The following is a 21435-nucleotide window of genomic DNA, read 5'->3' as shown; positions in this document are numbered from 1 at the left end:
TGGCCGCTACATGAACTGTGCGAGATTCCGGTGACTGATACATATGATTTGATAGTTATTTTTTGACGTGCATGTACAGCTAAGTTGTATCTTCAATTGACAAGTGTGCTTGACACATGCATGTGAACATACGGGAAGTGGGGATAATTCAGTTCCAAAACTGACTGGTATGAGATCTACCCTGGAGGTGATTTTACTTTGTTGAGATCAATTTAAAGCTAGCCAATCCATTTGGTAATAGGAGAGGAGTGGGCCTTTCGGTTGGTGCAGGATGATGCTGCTGCCCTGGGTTGGTGAATGTGAATGGGCACCCCAGTGGTGGAATTGGTCTGAGTCACTAATTGTGGTTCTGGATGATTACAGGATATAAACAATGCCTGGGGCTCGCTGGAGCAGGCCGAGAAAGGTTATGAAGAATGGCTGCTGAATGAAATCAGGAGGTTGGAGAGACTGGACCACCTGGCTGAAAAATTCAGGCAGAAAGCAGCAATCCATGAGGCCTGGACCAATGGTAACTATTTCACTGTCTGAAGTGGTTAACATGAAATACAAATGTATGGATCAGTTTAGGTCTGTACCCTTGGGCAACCTGGCACTGGATGTTTTACTGTCCCAGTGCATGGCAGCACAGAGTGCGATATACAAACATAGAAAATAGGTGCAGGAGTAGGCCATTCGGCCCTTCGAGCCGGCACCACCATTCAATAAGATCATGGCTGATCATTCCCTCAGTATCCCTTTCCTGCTTTCTCTCCATACCCCTTGATCCCCTTAGCCGTAAGGGCCATATCTAACTCCCTCTTGAATGTATCCAATGAACTGACATCAACAACTCTCTGTGGCAGGTAATTCCGCAGGTTAACAACTCTGAGTGAAGAAGTTTCTCCTCAACTCAGTCCTAAATGGCCTACCCCTTATCCTAAGAGTGTGTCCCCTGGTTCTGGACTTCCCCAACATCGGGAACATCCTTCCCGCATCTAACCTGTCCAGACCCGTCAGAATCTTATACGTTTCTATGAGATCCCCTCTCATCCTTCTAAACTCCAGTGAATAAAGGCCCAGTTGATCCAGTCTCTCCTCATATGACAGCCCAGCCATTCCTGGAATCAGTTTGGTGAAACTTCACTGCACTCCCTCAATAGCAAGAACGCCCTTCCTCAGATTAGGAGACCAAAACTGAACACAATATTCCAGGTGAGGCCTCACTAAGGCCCTGTACAACTGCAGTAAGACCTCCCTGCTCCTATACTCAAATCCCCTAGCTATGAAGGCCAACATACCATTTGTCTTCTTCACCACCTGCTGAACCTGTATGCCCACTTTCAGTGACTGATGAACCATGACACCCAGGTCTCGTTGCACCTCCCTCTTTCCTAATCTGCCATCCAGATAATATTCTGCCTTCGCCCCCAAAATGGATAACCTCACATTTATCCACATTATACTGCATCTGCCATGCATTTGCCCACTCACCCTGCAGCCTTTTAGCGTCCTCCTCACAGCTCACACCGCCACCTAGTTTAGTGTCATCCGCAAACTTGGAGATATTAACACTCAATTCCTTCATCCAAATTCTTAATGTATATTGTAAAAAGCTGAGGTCCCAGCATTGAGCCCTGCGGCACTCCACTAGTCACTGCCTGCCATTCTGAAAAGGACCCGTTTATCCTGACTCTCTGCTTCCTGTCTGCCAACCAGTTCTCTATCCACGGCAGTACATTACCCCCAATACCATGTACTTTAATTTTGCACATCAATCTCTTGTGTGGGACCTTGTCAAAAACCTTTTGAAAGTCCAAATACACCACATCCACTGTTCTCCCTTGTCCACTCTGCTAGTTACATCCTCAAAAAATTCCAGTAGATTCGTCAAGCATGATTTCCCTTTCATAAATCCATGCTGACTTGGTCCAATCCTGAAACTGCTTTCCAAATGTTCTGCTATTTCATCCTTAATGATTGATTCCAACATTTTCCCCACTACTGATGTCAGGCTAACCAGTCTATAATTACCCACTTTCTCTTCCCTCCTTTTTTAACAAGTGGTGTTACATTAGCTACCCTCCAGAGCCAATAGACTGTTGGAAAATGATCACCAATGCATCCACTATTTCTAGGGCCACTTCCCTTCGTCTGCATTAGTGTTTTCTCTCTTCACACCCTCTTTCCCCCAACTCCTGTCCAACAAGTGACAAGGTTATTGGCAGAAAGAAGATTTTTATTGGTATTTGCATTTTGATTGCAGTGGTCATTCTGGGGTATTTCCATATACAGGTATTATGTTGTTAAATAGTGGCTCCCAGACTATCTGACATGGCGTCCAAGTAGACCAGTCAGTACTTCAGTGCACTGCTGTAAACTAGAAGAGTACCTCCTTCTGAAGTGTGTGTGGAAGTTCCAACTTTCTTCACCAGCTGTCCTTCTGGTCTGTAGGAGACTGTCAATTTATGCTGAGTAATGGCCAATTGGTCAGACCCCATCTGAAGTACTATGTTCAGTTTTGGGCACTGCACCTTTGGAAGGATATATTAGCCTTAAAGGAAGTACAATGCAGATTTACCAAAATGGTGCCAGTGCTGAAAAGGTTAACTTATGAGGATAGATTACATAAACGTGCCTTATATTCCCTTGAGTTCAGACAGTTGACTGGTGATCTAATTCAGGTGTTTAAAATGATAAAAAGATTCGATAGGTTAGATGCAGAGAAACTATTTCCTCAGATGGGGGATCAGAATATAGCGGCACAATCTTAAAATTAGAGCTAGGTCTTTCAGGGGTGAAATCAGGAAGCACTTCTTCACAAACAGCTTAGCGGTTTCTGGAATTCTCTTTCCCCCAATAGGTTGTGGATGCTGGGTCAATTTAAAGACTTGAGATTGACAGATTTTTATTAGATTAAGGTATCAAGGGATAAGGATCAAAGGTGGTTAAATAGAGTTGAGATACAGACCAGCCATGATCTCATTGAATGGCAGAATAGGCTCGAGGGGCTGAAGGCCTACTCCTGTTCCTATATTTCAATTGTGTACTCTGGACACTGAACATTTGAGGACAGCACGAGCTTACTTCATGTAGGACTCTTTCAACTGGCTAAGAGAGAGAGGTCTTTATCCCATCAGTCTGAGCTAGATTCAGACAGAGCCTCCAAGGCAAAAGGATAGTTTTCTACCCTATTGGACCACCCAATGCCTGGTGGAATAAGTATTCTGAAACCAATTCATTTAGTGACAGTGAATCACTAGCCTCACTTCCCTCCCCACTCGCATCTGTCTGCCACCGTTTGCATCACAGATACTAACACATCAACTTCATGGCAAAAATAGACCTATTCTTCTACTATAATCTTACATAATGTGCTGTTTAGAAATCATTTGAATGTTGGTTGCAGACCACTACCGTGTAGGGTTCCAGTTCAGCCAATGTTGGTGCAGTTCATTACACACCAGAGTGCAGTATTCTTCTTTTATAATTTGATTCATTCAGCTTGAGTAAATTCCAAGCTGAATGCAATCTGTCCTTGTGAATAAAGGGCCCTCTCATTCGCCACAGTGAAAAGCTCTGTGGATGCAGTTGCATTTACATTGTAATATCCCAGGAATCATTTGGTGTCCATTTATGTAGCTACATCTGGTTCCCCTGGGCAACGGGCTGTCCCAGGCCTTCCCACATGCCACTCTTGCATTGGCTGCTCAAAGATACATAACGTTCTGATACTTACTGCACCTCGTTGATCCAATGTGCCTGGACATATCCAGCAAAATCTCCCCCGTCAAGTTCTGAGGTGATAAAGGTATGCATTAAGGTTTCAATGGCAAGAGTAAGGGCAGCGAAGGGTTGCGGTTTGGAAATGGAAGAAGGGGCCTTGGTAATTGATGTTTGTGGGGAGCAAAGAGAGTTTGGGGTCAAGCAGTATGCCAAGGTTCTGTACCGCTGGGTTTAATTAAGTTGTGACATCAGACGGGCAAATGTAAAGGATGACAAATGTCTTTGAGGCTCGATGGGGGAGACGGAGAGGAAGAACTGAGTATTGCTGATGATGTCACCGATTGCTCTCTTGCTTTCCTTCTCCCTCCCTTCTACCTTTGTCCCCCAAAATACAATGCCCATTCCCTGTTAAAAGTTATTGAAAGAGAGGGTGTTAGTGGACTGTACTTTTTCACTGTTGTATGTGTATCTACCTCCCTGTTTTAGGTAAGGAGGAAATGCTGATGGCAAAGGATTTCGAGACAGCTACCCTGTCAGAAGTCAAGGCTATATTGAAAAAACATGAGGCCTTCGAGAGTGACCTGGCAGCTCATCAGGACCGTGTCGAACAGATTGCTGCAATCGCCCAGGAACTGAAGTATGTGCTGTAATAAAGCTTTCAGATTACTGGGTGAAGAAAATTGGTCGTTCTCCCCCTGCCAGTCCCCCCCCTCCCAAACCTGTTTTGCAATGTCTCATCTTCTCATTGAGCAGTAGTTTGTGGGTTAATCAGGCATGGTAGCCTGGGATTGTATATTAGCTAAGATGACGTTTATTGGAATTCCTCGGGCTCTACAGTAAAAGCTGAGCAATGCTATGCGCTGACATTGCCTGGTTTACGTGCGAGAACTTGGGGCATGGTTAATGCTCGTGATGTGATTCCAGATATGGTGAAGCTTCGAGTAGACAATGAGTCATTTATTCTTGTCTTTTTGAAAAGGAGCTGCATACTTCATCTGGCGAACAGTTGTTGTGACTTGCCTGTGGATGGAGGGGGGAGGGAGAGGGAGAGGGTAAACTGGGGTTGGGGGGGGTGGTTAGAATGATTAGGCGGCTACAGCTGTTTGTATTGGCTGTAATAGGCCTGAGCGGGGGCGGACAGACCGAGAAGTAGGGCTAGAGCTCATTTGTATTCATTCTTATAGGGCCAACAACATTTTGTTTAGCAGCTGGATTTTTTTTTAGCTGCTTATAATGTAATATCCTGAGAAACTAAGCACCTGACTGTCGTGGATTTGTAGTGATTTACAGAGCTAAGCAATTTTAAGATCCTGTGATCTTTCAGTAACCATCTCTGGTAGTCATTAAGATTCTTTTAGCAATTATGTCCTTTAGTTTTAATGAATATATATATTTTGGGGGGGGGGGGAAAGAGAGTAATGGTTAATCTTTTCCTTCTCTGTTTTTTCCCCCCGATTTTTAATTCTACAGGTGCCAGCAACTCTCCAGTACCTTATGCAAGTAGCCATTTTTATGTGAGCTTGTATGTTGAGTGTTATCGGCCTAATCCTCTGTGGAGAACAAGCCTGATCCTGCCCTGACCCAAAGTCCACACGTTGTCTAGTTGGAGTTATTGAATAGCAATCAGGCGCAGGAACCCTGGCTGAATTTCCTCATTATTCAGCCCTTCTCACCCAGCCTGAGGATACTTGGGCCAGCTATAGACTCTTCAGTAATGTAGACTGACTTGGTTAACTTGGCACCATGGTTTGAACCTGGAACTTCTTGCTCTGCACAGCTCAGTACAACAACACACACTACATTGATCACTGACTCACTAGGGAAGCTGCAGCTAAAAAGGCATGTTGTCTACTCTTGGGGCCTAGTCATTGCCTGTCAGATGACACTCCTTTATGTAAGAGGCCACGCCCTTGCTGTGACGTGGGTCTGGACAGTTTAATCTTGACTGTATTCCGTCACAGCTGGTTGTGCGCCTTCCTGAGAAGATACAAAGATGCAGAACTTTCATTGTTACCGGTATTATACCATAAAATATAAATCCTGAAATCCCCTGACTTAGTGGTTGCACTCTTGCCTTGGAGTGCGAAAGTCATGGGTTCAAGCCCCACTCCAGCGACTTGAGCACATAATCTATGCCGCCACTTCAGTGTAGTACTGGGGGAGTGCTGCACTGTCCGAGGTGCCGTCTTTTGGATGAGAAGGTAAACAGAGACCCCATCTGCCTTAGATCTGTGTGAAAGATCCCACGGTACTATTTGAAGAGGAGCAGGGGAGTTCCTCCAATGTCCTGGCCAACATTTATTCCTCAATCAACATAATTATCCGGTCATTCATCTTGCTGCGAAGTGGGACCTTGCTGTGTACAATTGGCTGCTGCGTTTGTCTACATTCCAACAATGATAACATTTCAAAAGTACTTTGGGATATCCTCTGTGTTAAGTGTGGAAGAACTCCACAAGACTGAGTACTGTGAGCTAAAACTGATGTGACCTTAGTCTCTTTAATATAACTCCATTGCCTAAGCAGCATGGCAGAAAACCTTTTATACTCCCTTGCACGAGGTGTGCAGGTGACCCTTGGGCCTCCAACAGTTGCGCCCTCTGGTGGCAAGTCTTACACAGTTACATAACACTGAGGATGTGAAAGAAAAACTTGAATTTATATGGTGCATTTCACGACCACCAGTCGTCTCAAAGCACATTACAGCCAATGAAGTACTTTTTGAAGTGTTGTCATTGTTGTAAAGTCGGAAACGTGGGTGCCAATTTGCGCACTGCAAACTCCCACACACAGCAATATGATAATGACCAGATAATCTTTTTTTTTGTTATGTTGATTGAGGGATAAATATTGACCAGGACACCAGGAATAACTCCCCTGCTCTTCTTCGAAATAGTGTCATGGGATCTTTTACGTCCATTTGAGAGAACAGATAGGGCCTCGGTTTAAGGTCTCATCCGAAAGACGGCACCACTGACAGTGCAGCACTCCCTCAGCACTGTACTGCCTCAGCACTGTACTGGAGTGTCAGCCTAGATTTTTTTTGTGCTCGAGTCCCTGAAGTGGGACTTGAACCCCCACAATCTTCTGACTCGGACAAGAATGCTAGCCACTGAGCCACAGCTGACACTGCAAAAGGTGCTCTATAAATGGAAGTTGGTCTTCTTTCTCTGTTGCGGTTTCTATACTAAAATCCATGAGCAAGAAGCTGTTTGCAGTACAGTTTCTTGAGATGGCAGTGCATTAATTTTCAGATATGAAGAAAGATATGAAGAAAGATCTGAGGGTGACAATGATCAGCTTTTGCTGGTCATGGACTTCCATTAGATAACGTAAATTATTTCTGACTTTTACAGTGAGCTGGATTACTGGGATTCTCCAAGCGTGAATGAGCGATGCCAGAAAATCTGTGATCAGTGGGACAATCTAGGAGCCCTGACCCAGAAGAGGAGAGATGCCTTGGAGGTACTTTTATCTTCAATCAGTTCTTTGTAGATGTAGTTTCTTTTTACTCAAAAAAAAAAAAAAATGTGCATGAGCTGTGGCTCTAATACAGCCCATACTAAGAAGCACAGTTTAGATTTTTTTTAAAGAATGAGTGGAAACATAAGGATCATATTCAGTTTGGTTGGACCCCATCTGGAGTAGTCCGTTCTGTTTTGGGCATCTCGGGATTGACAGGTTGGCCTTAGAGGGGGTTCTGTGTAGATTCATCCAAATGATACCGAGCTACAAGGGTTACATCATCAGAACCGGTTGCAGAGACTATGTTTTTATTCCCTTGAACATAGAAGATTAAAGGGTGATCGAATTGAAGTGTTTAAGATGATGAAAGGATTGGATAGGGTAGACAGAGAGAAACTATTTCCTCTGGTGGGAGAGTCCAGAACAAGGAGGGTAACCTTAAAATTAGAGCTAGGCCATTGAGGGGTGATGTCAGGAAGCACTGCTTCACACCAAAGGTAGTGGTAATCTGGAATTCTCTCCCAAAATCTGAGGTTGGCGGGGGGGGGGTGTCAATCAAAAATTCCAAACTGAGATTGACTTTTTTGTTTAGCAAGTGTACAGAACCAAGGCGGGTAGATGGAGTTGAGGTATAGATCAGCCATGATCTAATTCGATGGTGGAACAGGCTCGAGGGGTTGAGTGGCCTGCTCCTGTTCCTATGAAGGATGTGATTAGTTTTATCAGCCTTGTTCATAGGAAGTGTGAAACTGCTGCTTGTTAAGGCATGTAGAAGTTGAGGAGCAGACACATTGAAACATCAAAGTCTTGATTTATTCAAGTTTCCCTCTGTCTCTTTGGATTGCATAATATTACGACTGCACTGGGTATCTTTTGAGAGAGCAAGGTGAAAGGATTTGACAGGGTAGAGTGTTGGCCTTTATCTCGAGGGCTGGAATACAAAAGGGAGGAAGTGATGCTTCATTTGTACAGAGCCCTGGTCAGACACCATCTGGGGCACTGCGTTCAGTTTTGGGCATTGCAGCTCAGGAGAGAGATGTATTGGCCTTGAAGGGAGTACAGCGCAAATTCACCAAGATGATACCAGGGCTTAAAGGGTTAACTTATGAGAACAGGTTGCAGAAACCAGGCTTGTGTTTCTTTTGAGTTTAGAAGGTTTAGGGGTGATCTGATTGAGGTGTTTAAAATAATCAAAGGATTCAGTGGGGTAGATAGAAAGAAACGATTTCCTCTGTTGGGAGAGTCCAGAACAAGGGGACATAACCTTAAAATTAGAGAAATCTGGAACTCTTTTCTCCCCCCCCCCCCCCCCCCCAAAAAAAAAAATCTTTTGAGGCTGGGGGCCAGATGAAAAAAATCAAAGCTGAGATTGATAGATTTTTGTTAGGCAAGGATATTGAGGGTTACGGAACCGAGGTGGGTAAATGAGGTTAAGATACAGATCAGCCATGATGTAATGAAATGATGGAACAGGCTCGAGGGGTTGAGTGGCCTGCTCCTGTTCCTATGAAGGATGTGATTAGTTTTATCAGCCTTATTCACAGGAAGTCTGAAACTGCTGCCTGGGGCACGGCTAGTGCATTGAATCAAATTGATCTACAGTAAAAAGGTGGAATTCGGAACCAGCTTTCCCACATTAATCTGTCAGTTTGTTCTCACTGCGAGGGTGAAGGTGGGTACAGTCACTTTGCATGTGACCATACAGTTTCTGGATCAAACAGTAAAACACCTGTACATTTAAATTACGGAAAAGTGGGAAGGCTGCTAATCTGATTATGTTGTGGCTTTACTGGACTATGCTTTTAAGCGTCAAGTGTTGAGTAATTAAAAGTTCACCCTTCTAAATGTATAAATATTACTGGAGCAAAATGCAGGTGGCATAATGGGAGCATGAGGATCATTGCTCAGAAAACCGCAAAAGAAAAACGCAACTGTTTTGTACACATTTGTAAGGAATTAGTCAACGCTCACAAGATAGTGGAACGCGCTTTACAGACCGGTTAAAGAGTGAATACGAATCTTCAATGTCCTGCCTGTACTGGTGTGGGTGGATCTAAGACAATTCCAGATTCAGCTCAGTGGGCTGTTTACATTGTTCATACTGCTGATTTTCAGCATGTTCCGATTTACAATGAGAAGTGTTCAGTTTTATTCTTCATATTATAAGAGGTACCTGAGCAATGACTGTGGACTCCCATGGTGCCCTCTAGTGGTGATTCATGTGCATGTACTTAGCCAGAGTTCACGCGGATGGATCATTTCACAAAATTATTGTTGTATTCATTAAATCATTTGAACTCTGCTGTGTGTTTATAACTGACCCATGTAATATCGTAGTGTGTAGAATATATAGTTCCATTTCTGATTTCCTGATGTACTGGTAAACAAATCGCATTCATATTGAACAAGAGCATCTCATTCATTTGCTGTTAATGAAAGGTTGGGTGTTTGTCTCACGGTTATACAGGTACTGTAACACTCAGACATGAATGGAGCACAGATTTAGTGAATTAGGCTCGCTACTGCTAGTGTTCGTGGGTCGAATGCTAGTAGGGGTTTGAGGCAGATCTCGAGCTTATGACAGGAAAGACTACAGGAGAGAACAGGAAGGGTAAAATTGGTGAAACGGAACCTAATCTTGTAGGTAAAAGAAAAATTGCTTTTAAAATTGCTCAGAAGAGTGCATTTTCCTAATGCTGTGTTCAGATGTTGTCTGTTGTAGATTGAAGTGTTGACCAGTTATGTCTGAGGCAAGTTCTCCTCTCCCTGAGCATTAACAGCAATACAGCCACCCTGTCTCACTGCTCGGTGACTTTATTGAAGTGTAGGGTTAGGGTTACGGTGAATTTTCCTGACTTTGTGCACTCCTGTTGTTTTGGTAAAGTTGATATAGATGTACTCATTTTCAACTAGTCACTGTTGTCTTGGGAAAACTGAAGGGAAGTCCACATCTTCGAAAATAACGCCTGTAAACTGACCACTCCTGGCAACTATGGACTGTGGAGATATCTACAGATCTGTGTTCTTGATGGGAATTTGTCAATGGAATTGCACAGGATGGTGTATTTGCAGATTAAAAGGAACAAAAAAGACAAGGGCCCTGAATTTGTGGTAGGAGGCTTCCCGCAGGCCGATGCCTCCGACCAGCAAAATATCTCCGCACTTCCCTGATGGTTTTGGATCCACACTGACTTGTGATTCTGGGCCTCTGTAGGCCTGCATAGATGCCCGCATATCCCAGGGGCTCAGGCGGTTCGCAAGCACCCCTGGGATCATGTGGGTCAGCCCAACCAATGAAAGAAGGGAATCCCCATTCATACTTATGAGGATTCCGGATGTACGGAATCCCCATAAGCGTAAATGGGAACACCCCCTGTACACCCAAAAATACATGTACACTTCAAATAAATTTCTTAAAAATCACATCTTTTAAAATTAATTAGACATTTAATTAAATATTTAAAACAAATTTAAATTTTTGAAAAATAAATGTACATATTTTGGGCTCAATTTTGGCCAGGAGTGTCAGAAGGCTGTGTTTCCGCAGAGAAGTTGTCCGTGAGATCTGAGTTGCTGAGACCAGACCTACAGCTGAGAAGCGGCAGATGGACTGCTTTGTCAGTTGAAGTGAAGGTTACAGCTGCACTTTCCTTCTATGCCTCTGGATCGTTTCAAACTACAACTGGAGATGAGTGCGCCATCTCTCAACATGCAATACATATCTCCATTCGCCAAGTCACAGCTGCACTGTATGCGTGGAGGAATGAATTCATCAAGTTCCCAATGCCTGCCCAAGCAATCCATGATAGAGCTGTGGGGTTCTCGAGGATTGCTGGTTTCCCAAAGGTACAAGGCTGCATTGATTGTACCCACGGAGCCTTGCGAGCACCTTTGGAGGATGCCGAGCTGTTCAGGAATAGAAAAGGCTTCCACTCCGTGAATGTGCAGCTCGTGTGAGACAACATGCATCGCATCATGTCAGTCGATGCAAGATATCCTAGCAGCACCCATGATGCGTTCATCCTACGCGACAGCGTTATATTTGACCTGTTTCAGCAGCAGCCAGAAGACAGAGCTGGCTACTGGGAGCCAAAGGGTACGGCCTCGCCACCTGGCTCATGACGCCCCTACACGTAACCCGGATGGAAGCCGACCATCAATACAACATGTCTCATATTGCGACGCACAGCATCATAGAGAGGACCATTGGCATCTTGACCATTGATGGCCGTAATAAAATTTGGTAATGTAAAAAGAGATGAGGAAGGTTGTAAAGGAGACGGGCTGGAGGGAGATCATCACAAGGGCAAATTGTTTTTCTTGAATCCGTGCTGGAGCAGTATTAGAAGAACCTCCCCAGATATAACCTCCCCAGATATGGAAACCAAATTCATGGCTTGAGATAGATTTGAGCTTTATATAATAAAACTGGTTGAGGGGAAACACAATTTTTTGGGTGAAAGAGCGAACCAAGCTGTTTGGGAACAGTTTTAGCTGCAAAAGTGATGTGCAAGTTCCATTTCAGTTCCGAGGAATTAATGAGATCAATAATGTCAGTTGATGAAAAAAAAAGAATAAGAGTGGAGCCACTGAAGGTAAAATATGTTAGTTGGTTAGAGAGAGGCAAGAAGGAAGTGTTTTTTTTGAAGAATGGAAAGAAACCAGATTTTCATTGCCCCATGTCTGGAGATCAAGATATTGCAATCCAGCCATTGTACTGAGTGAAATGGTGCTTGTGAGCACTGAGGATATATACTCTGAAGGAACTAGATAAATGTAAAGGGAAATCATCAAGAAGAGTGGATTAGTTTGGATAATGAGTGGAAAAGATGTGAATGAATGATTTGGAGAGAGCGAGCGAGAGAACGAACACGAACTGCGAAACCCTGAGTGAATTATAAATGAGTCCGAGGATGTTAACTACAAAACAGACTGAGTGATTTGAGAGGAAATTATATATTTGTGAACAGAGCTTTGGTGGGAGTTTAAGTTGTTTAGAAATGCACAGTACCAGACCTTGTTCAAGTCCCTGGACATGTCCGAGATCACTTAATCACCAAAGTGTTTAAGAGCAGAGTTCCAGAGTATGTTATGATGGCAACAAGGCTGTGCTGAAAACTACTCAAGATGATGCATTCAGCCAAAACTTTGGCTGATGGATAATTTGAGAGTTAATAAATACAGGGTACTAGCCAGAATGTCTGTATAAAGTCCTCAGTTATTATTGCCAAGGGGGTGAATCACCAAACAAGTTTCCCATTAACATCAGTGAGCTGTCTTAAATAATTCAGCATCCCTCTCTTCAGCTTATTGAAATGTATTTTGCATTCTTTTTCAGAGGACAGAGAAACTACTGGAGACCATTGACCAGTTGTATCTAGAATATGCGAAAAGGGCTGCTCCCTTTAACAACTGGATGGAGGGTGCCATGGAGGACCTGCAGGACACATTCATTGTTCACACAATTGAGGAAATCCAGGTGCGTATTGATCACTGCAATAGTTGTCCATTTCAGACACTGCCCATTTTTATTTTGCTTCGTGTTTTTTGTTTTTCCAAAACCAGCAGTGACCAGCTCTGTGGAACAAACTAAGAGTTGCATTTCGGGGAGCCTGACACAGGACACCATCCGCTGTGATGTATTTAAGTTTGTTTCTGGCCATGCAAATGCAAAACTGATTAAAATCGACTTGCAAACAGCTCTGAGTGTCATTCTGACATTGTGCGTCAAATGGAGCCACGATGAAAGGGCATTCCCACGTGCACCGAACAATGGGATTCTGTGTCACTAAAACCTCAGTTTCTTTTACTACCACCCCTCCAATTTATTGTAAAAAATTAACATATTATAAAATAATACAAAAATTAAAGCTGGCAGACAATTTGTTAGTGCTGTTTGTTAAGACATGTATCCAATGCATGGACCTGATGTCATAATGCACCGTCAGCTCCGAGTTCTTGTATTATTCGGCTAAATCTGATTGTTGTTAAAAAAAACCCATATCCAACCCTTTTGTTGATCTTCTCTTTAGTCACTTATCTCCATGTTGTTATTAGCTCTGTTACATCTGACCAGTCAGAAGCAATGCTGTCATGCAACAAAGAATTTTCATCACTGCACACTCCCAGCAGTCCGTGATGATACCTGTCAAATCGTTTCATCACCCACTGGTTATTCTTGATGTCTGACTGCCCTGTACCATTCAGTCATTGTATTTTCACCGTTCGTTTTGAAAGCTTAATGATACCTTTTTTGGGGAGGGGAGACAAACCAAGTTTTCTCCTTACTGGAATGCAGTTCTGTTGAATCATTGTCCAATTCCAGAGAGTTAATCTTTTTCAGAATTAATCTTTGTGGTATATGGCCATGTTTCTGAAGATGTCAATAGTCTTATTGTATTTGTTTTGTGATTTGAATTTCACATCCAAACTTGATTTGAATTTAATGTCCAAGAATTGGATGCAAGATTTCAAAGTTGCTGCCACATGAGCACCCTGGACAAGGGAAGGGCAGATTAGGAATACATGGCCACGCCCCTTTTATATTAACACGGGAGAGGAGGGAAAGTGGTCACTCTCCATAGCTTCCCCTTAGTTGGCCTTTATGGCCGAAACAGTGTTGTCAGAGGCTGCTTGAACTCTTAGATGGAGAATGAGATGTGTCCCGGGGAGTAGCTTAACATTTCTGTTGCAAAGCTTCTTCCAGACAAATCTACTAATACAGACTAATGGAACATAATTTCTAGCTTTTCTGTCTCTCTTGTTCCTACTGCATCTGGTACTTCATGTTGACTTCTCCCAACCATATACTGTGTGAGATAAACTGTCACTGAATACTTGTGTTGCAGTCCGTACAACACGCAAGTATGTGGAGAACATGCACATGGGTGTATGTGTGTGTATAAAATTCCTCTGTACATAATAAAGAAATCACAAAAACTTGCACTTATATAGCACTTTTTACATTCTCACAAAGCACTTCACAGCCAACACTTTCTTTTTTGAAGTGGTGCCATCGTTGTTTTGTAGGCAACCAATTTGTGCACAGCAAGGTCCCACAAAAAGTAAATTAAATAAACAACCAGTTGATCTGTTTTTCTGGTGATGCTTAAGGGAGGAATATTGGCCAGGACACTAGGAGAACGCCTTCTCTTCAAATAGTGTCATGAGCTCTTCTATGTCCAGATGAGTCTTGGTTTACTTTCTAATCCAAAAGATGGAATCTTCCACATGAATCATTCCTTCAATTATTAGCCGAGATTATGTGCTTGAGTACACGACCTTCTGACTCTAGGCAGAATGCTACCATATGGACCACACAGACCATTCATTTTAAGCTTCTCAACAAACACATTAAGCGATTTAAAATAAATTGGTTAATGCCATTGTTCAAAAAAAATTTCAATGAATGCACCCAGTTTATCGGATTTGTCTTTGATGTCAGTACTGCTTTGTTTCAACAGACTGCATGACGGTGTGTACACACCTGTTCCTGCATATGTTGTCACCTTCACTTTACATTTATCGACCATAATTTTGTAAAACGATTTAGAAAGTCTTGGCCACCCATCTATTCTTGGTGTTGTTGAGTGAACATTGTAGGAGGTGCTCCTCGACAGCACCTCCAAAACCCATGATAGAAGGACAAGGGCAGCAGGTCCATCAAACACCACCACCTCCAAGTCCCCCCTCCAAGTCACACACCATCCCGACTTGGACACATATCGCAGTTGCTTCATCGTCGCTGGTTCAAAATCCTGGAAGTCTGTACCCAACAGCACTGTGGAAGTAACTTCACCACACCGACTGCAGCAGTTCCAGAAGGTGGCTCATCATCACCTTTTTTGAGGGAAAATAGGGATGGATAATAAATGCTGGCCTTGCCAGCGACCCCCACATCCCAATAATGAATTATTTTTTAAAGCATGTGTAATGTTGGATTTCAGTGTAAATTCATTCACCGGATGTGGGTGTCGCCCAACCCTAGTTGCCCAAAGTGGTTTGATAAAACTGTGCAGAGTGTTAGGCCACTGCATAGGACAGTTAAGAGTCGGTGTGGGACTGAGCCACATATAGGCCAGACCAGGTAAGGACGTCAGGTTTGCTTCCCTCAAGGACATTAGTGAACCAGTGATTCACGACAATCTGACAGTGGTCACTTTTACTGATACCAGCTTTTTAGTTCCAGATATCTTTTTTAACTGATTTCAAATTTGCAAACAGCCGGTGTGGAATTTGAACACCCTCCCTGGATCATTAGTCCAGACCTTTGGATTACTTGTCCAGTAACATAACCACTACACTACTGTAGCCCATGAGGTAAATGTTAGAATCAGTTTCACCAAATGCACCTGTTTTTAAAAAAGAGGAATGAAAGTTGTTTAAATCTCTTCAATTGCTATAATGCTCTATTAAATATTTCTCGAGGAAAGCAATTGGAACTATAACAGTTAGTAAAATATATTACTATATTAGGAAAAGACTGTTAAATTGTTCTCTACAATTAGTAAACTCCAATGATTTTAACATGCCAAATCTGGGGGAAAGAATGTGGCAGACCACATGTAGTGTATATTTAAGTCACAAAAATATCTTTTGATGGCTGAGTTGCTCATTTTACTTGTAAAATGCCAGCTTACTTCCAATAGTCTAGTTACAGATTTTATAATCAGCAGACTGTCCCAAAGTTTCGGCTAGTAAAGATATTGCTCACTGTGGAACTGGACTATAGAGAACCAGAAAAGCCCCACGTTCAATTCGGTCTGTGCTGAGCTAGCTGATCTCAGCCAGGGTTGTTGCAAAGCCTCTGGGCCTGGGAGGGGAAATATCAGCCAGGGTTCCTGCTCCTAATCACATTCCGGTGACATCTGGGAAGTGTGTACATATAGATACTTAGTGAGGACTGCAGCGGATCCCCCATCGCCACACTCCCCAGGCTCACTGTTAATGAATGGCCATTTGGCAATGATACTAGATGGCTACCAGTCCCCATGGAGCTGTATTTCAGGATAGGTCGGTACCATCAGAAGTGGGTAGTTGAAAATTGGAAGGTAAGAAATTTATGGAGGGGAAATTTTAGAGGTGGCAGTGTCAAATTTCCATTAATTCCTGTTCCGATTAAGTTCTAAGGAAAACAAATGATCCTCTGCCTGAAGTCATTTCATGTCCAGTGAAGCTATGCACCCAGTGTGACTAACCTTTTGTTACATGCCTCTTTCCTGCCCCTGTAGGGATTGATCACTGCTCACGAGCAATTCAAAGCCACTCTGCCCGAAGCAGACCGTGAACGGCAGGCTATCCTGGGCATTCACAACGAGGTGTCAAAGATCGTCCAAACTTACCACGTCAACATGGTGGGCATCAACCCCTATACAACTATCGCCCCACAGGATATTAACAGCAAGTGGGAAAAGGTGAGAACATTTCCTAAATTTACCTGACTTGTGATTGCAACCACGTTTGACTCTGTTGGGATTGAGTGCCTCACCCTAATTCTAAATTGACCACACATAATAGAACTACTTTTGATGGCCTTAACCGTTGATCCCCTTGCATAATTTGTTTTGTCCCTGTCTGCCAGCCTTGTTCCAAGTTAAGTTTTGATACAAACCCAACACAATCATACAAGACATATTGGCTGTCTATCCATCCTACACAAGGGTGAAATCATTCTGAGCGGAATATGGCTATAATTCTTCCTGTGCAGAATGAAAGACATTGTTTATCTCAGTTGTAGCTTTTATTTGAATTTTGGCTCTGTGTCAAACTTTTCTTTTGAAAACTTTGGAATTTAATCTCTGGGGCAACAAAATATTGGTGAGATTGTTTCCAGCTGAGTGTGCATTTTTTCATTCTTTTGTAATCTACTGAAGGGAACTGATTGTTGCATTGCAAATCTTCAAAAGAAAGAGACAGTAGCCAACTCTCTCAACGAACTGTGCTAAAATTTATTAATCCATTTTCCACCTCCGATTAGTTAGTCACAATTTATTTGAATGAGGTTTGAATTACATAAGGATTTTATTGCTCCACATTCACTTTATTTTTTGAAGGAGGTGAAGAAGGGTACACATAGGGTGAAGGTCCCTCTGCTCTGCCCCAACAAGGCCTTCAACGTTGCACCTCCTACTGCTCTCATGGCATTTCCAATTTCCACACCAGTCAACCTTACAGCCTCATTAACTGAAATAACCAATTAATTTAGCAACCATTACTGCTCAGTTATGGATAGTTTTGTGCAATGGGAACACAATCCAGCTATTGGTGCCTGAGAGTGCACAAACTTGTTTTAAGTAGGAACGTACAAAATTGACGGGCAGGAAACGACCGACTGGTCCATCAAACTTGCCCCACACTCATGATGAACGGAGCATCGTGACTAAACATTCCCTCCTCTCCCACACCCCCACCCCCTGTAGCCATATAATCTCCTGGGAGCCAAAAAAAACCCGGAGAAAATACCCAGGGCCAATAAAGGAAGAAATGCTCTGGAAAATCCCTCTCCGACACCCTCAGGCGATCAAAACCAGTCCAGGAGATCACATGGGCCAAGTGTTATCTATAAAGGCACTTACCTTCCACATGATGTCATCTCTGCCCCAGACAAGAACTGGTATAGCTCCCTCTTGAAGGCATAGAATACTAATGTTGTTTTATTTTATTCTTCCACTTTCTCCCTGCCTCCCTTTCGACTTCGTGCTCGGATACAGTTTCTCGGGGAGCTGTTTCCTCCCAGTACCTTGCTCAGTGTCCATTATTCAAGTGTGTGTGAGTCCTGATGGTGAATGCTAGCCGGCTGTTCCACTGCGAAGAACATCACATCTGAGGCTGATCCTGTCTGTACCTGGGGTCCATACACACACACTCCCAACAGAGGTCAGGATGGGTACCCTTCCTTCTCTTGCTCAGGGGTACTGCAACCATTGGAGCACCCTGCTCTGCTCTGGCCATGATTGGCTAACTTGGTACAGACCAGGAATAAAACCTGAGAAATGTTATTAGAATCAAGAGTACGGTAACTTTCATCCAACTACACTGGGCTAGATTGAAGGTGAAAGAACCATGTTACACTACCCAGTCCCCCATCCAGTGCAAAATACCTGAAGATGGAAAGGGAGAAATGTAAAAACTAGAGACTCGTACTCCTACTTGTTTTTATTATCCCTAAGGAGCTTCTAAAAGAATGTATATCATGTGCAGTGACACGTATGATTATATTTTGGTTTTAGGTTCGACACTTGGTACCACAGAGGGACCATGCTCTGATGGAGGAGAATGCTCGTCAGCAGTCCAATGAGAAGCTGCGGAAGCAATTTGCAATACAAGCCAATTTCATTGGTCCTTGGATACAGACAAAGATGGAGGTAATTGAGACTCTCAAAAACATGGCATAGCTGATTGCAGAACTGCATTATTGGTGACCTGTGCTTTACACTGACAGTGATAGCTATGTTATTGGTGACGGTGATAGCTGTGTTATTAGTAACTGTGCTATTACAGGGAAAGTGATAGATTTTTGAAAAAAAGAAAGAACTTGAGTTTATATAGTGCCTTTTATGGCATCAGGATGTCGCAAAGCATCTCAGTCAATGATGTACTTTTTTCTTGAAGTGTAGTCACTGTTGTAATATAGAAAAAGCAGCAGTCAATTTGTATATAGCAAGGTCCCACAAACAGCAATGAGTTTGTGATGTTGTTCGAGGGATAAGCATTGGCCAGGATACTGGGGAAAACTCCCCTGCTCTTCTTTGAATAGTGCCATGGGAACTTTTATGTCCACCTGAGAGGAGAGATGGGTCCTCGGCTTAACGTCTCATCTCAAAGGTGGCCCCTTCAACAGTGCAGCGCTTCCTCTACTGCCCCGAAGTATCAAACTAGATTATGTCCTTTTTGATCAGTAAAAAAGAATTTTTAAAGCGTGCATTTTGTGTATGACGTTCTTTATGTCTCCTTCAGAGTTACATGGTAGTCTCTCCCCCATTGTGAAGTACCCTCGTCCAACTGTCTCTTTGTAGTTATGCAATTTTGATTGGGTTCATTCACACTTGAAGACGTTGTAAGATTAAGGGTAGCACTTCTACTCCAACCATTTTCCAGTTCTTTGTTGCTGTATCTGTTGTATAGATGTAAAGTCACAGGTAGCGTATGTTAATCAACCCTCGCCCATGCACGGTGGCAGCAGAGATACTGATCGCACAATCTTGATCGGCATTGCCTTCTGTTAACTTTTCTAGGAGATTGGCCGTATTTCCATTGAGATGCATGGCACGTTGGAAGACCAGCTAAACCACCTCCGACAGTACGAGAAGAGCATCGTCAACTACAAACCAAAGATCGATCAGCTGGAGGGAGACCATCAGCTCATTCAAGAGGCACTGATCTTTGACAACAAGCACACCAACTACACAATGGAGGTGAGAACCTTTTATATTCCCAGTGCTGCAGTGGGTTCCACGTGTCTGTACACCTGTTTGGCGCTAACATTTGTAGTTTACACTCGTTGTTCAGGTGCTGAAGCCATTTTACAATGTTGCTGCATGTATTGCAACCTCCTACTGCTGGCTGACGATAACTTTTTGGGAAACTGTGTGGACTTTTTTTTAATGTCTCAACTGGTCCTCCCTCTCCTCGATCCTGATCTCTTTCCCACATCTCCCTTTGTTGTTCCTGGCACCTTTATAGATGTGAATAGTGGGACCTCTAATCACAGCCTGTACCCCAGGCTGGAGCACCGACCCAATCCACCGGTCAGCCATCCCTTATCCCCGCAATGTCGAACATCATACATACCAAGACTCCAGATCATTTGACATAAGATGCCAGCATGTATGCTGTAAACCAAGTGCATATCGGAGCAGTCGGGGTTATGGAACTGAAACTACTGACGGCACACAGCTTGTGAATAATCTGACCTCCTGGCACTTGATCCTTTACTTTTAACAAGTCACCACTTACACATATCCCGTGCCCTTTTCGATGGATCAGTGTAATTTCTTAATCTTTTAACACAAGATTTGTCCAGTAAAATTATCATATAAAATATACTGCAGAATGATTGATCATCAACTTTTCTTTGCGATAAGCAGCATGACTTTGATCTGGCATCCACTCATCTCAAAAAAACAGAGGGCTAAATTCTCAGTTTAGAAAAGGCCGAAAGTAATAGTTTCTTTTGAATTTACTGCAATATTTTTGCTGGTTGTGTATTAACTTTGAGCTGTGGAGAGAGGGGAAGATAAGTTATGGTCACTTTCTCTCACTGTTGTTTCATGCCCTGCTGCACCTCTGGTGGTGCAATACTGACCATTTTTGTAGGTTTAGGATTAATATTTCAATAATAATCCTCACCTCTAATTTGTTTGCTTTAATGTCATGGTACACAAGTTGAAAGCACAACGTTTAAAAGTTGACCAGCCGGAGGAGACCATCATTTCCTCAACCTGCTGACTGTTTAAGGTTATATCACCTCTTTTTCATTTCACTGGTTAATAACACTTAAATGACAATCAAGTCAAAATTAGCATTTTGAAAGCATCTACTTTTAGTCACCTTTCATTAGCAGGTTTTGAAATGAGGGAGGTTGTCCTTGCAACTGTTGAAGGTGCAATATCGATTGAGTTTTCAGGAAGTCTCAATGACTGAGAAAACTCCTGCTACATTATCTCCCTCCCACCATGTTAGTACCTGGGGAAAGTTGCTGATAGAGGAGATATGTCAACTGTTCAAATTTGAATAAATGGTTTTCAATTTTTTAAGTTTATTTTTAATGGTTTTCAAGGTACAGATTTGATCAGCGATACAATGAGAAAGGCCTTCAAAATGAACAGCAAATTGAAGTGCAGGGAGAAGCGACAGAGAATGCATTAGGCAAGTGTTGTGATTTCATCGATGTTCTTCTCTTTGTTTCAGCATATCCGGGTGGGCTGGGAACAGCTGCTCACCACTATTGCCAGGACAATCAATGAAATTGAGAACCAGGTCCTGACCAGAGATGCCAAGGGCATCAGCCAGGAGCAAATGAATGAGTTCCGGGCCTCCTTTAACCACTTTGACAGGGTAAGCAAGCAGGTTTGATTTGCTGTTGATGTGTGTATTTCTCAATGAAACTTACTTAATTTTCTTTATGGAGGTTATTTGATTACAGTATTTTCTTTCAAGAAGCAGAAGATATTTTTAAAAGTAGAATCTCTCCCACGGAAATTAAACCAAATTTAAATTGGAGTTACTAGCTGCTCCTAAACTTCGAGACCTAACCAATAGGCAAAT

The 21435-nt window shown here is 42.9% G+C and overlaps 1 protein-coding gene across 7 annotated transcripts in view; it reads left to right on the top strand.

Moving 5' to 3' along the window:
- actn1 (actinin, alpha 1) overlaps positions 1-21435 on the top strand; it is a 208944-nt gene that overhangs the window by 175027 nt on the left and 12482 nt on the right. For all 7 annotated transcript variants that reach the window (XM_070878920.1, XM_070878915.1, XM_070878914.1 and 4 more), the window contains exons 11-18: positions 364-511; positions 4192-4342; positions 7062-7170; positions 12509-12649; positions 16401-16583; positions 18399-18533; positions 19404-19583; positions 21079-21225. In XM_070878920.1, the coding sequence (XP_070735021.1) occupies positions 364-511; positions 4192-4342; positions 7062-7170; positions 12509-12649; positions 16401-16583; positions 18399-18533; positions 19404-19583; positions 21079-21225 (1194 nt within the window). The remainder of the gene's footprint in view (positions 1-363; positions 512-4191; positions 4343-7061; positions 7171-12508; positions 12650-16400; positions 16584-18398; positions 18534-19403; positions 19584-21078; positions 21226-21435) is intronic.

This window comes from Pristiophorus japonicus, chromosome 4 (assembly GCF_044704955.1).
Source record: "Pristiophorus japonicus isolate sPriJap1 chromosome 4, sPriJap1.hap1, whole genome shotgun sequence".
Taxonomy (NCBI): Eukaryota; Metazoa; Chordata; class Chondrichthyes; family Pristiophoridae; genus Pristiophorus; species Pristiophorus japonicus.
This window is presented reverse-complemented; position numbering and strand designations above follow the sequence as displayed.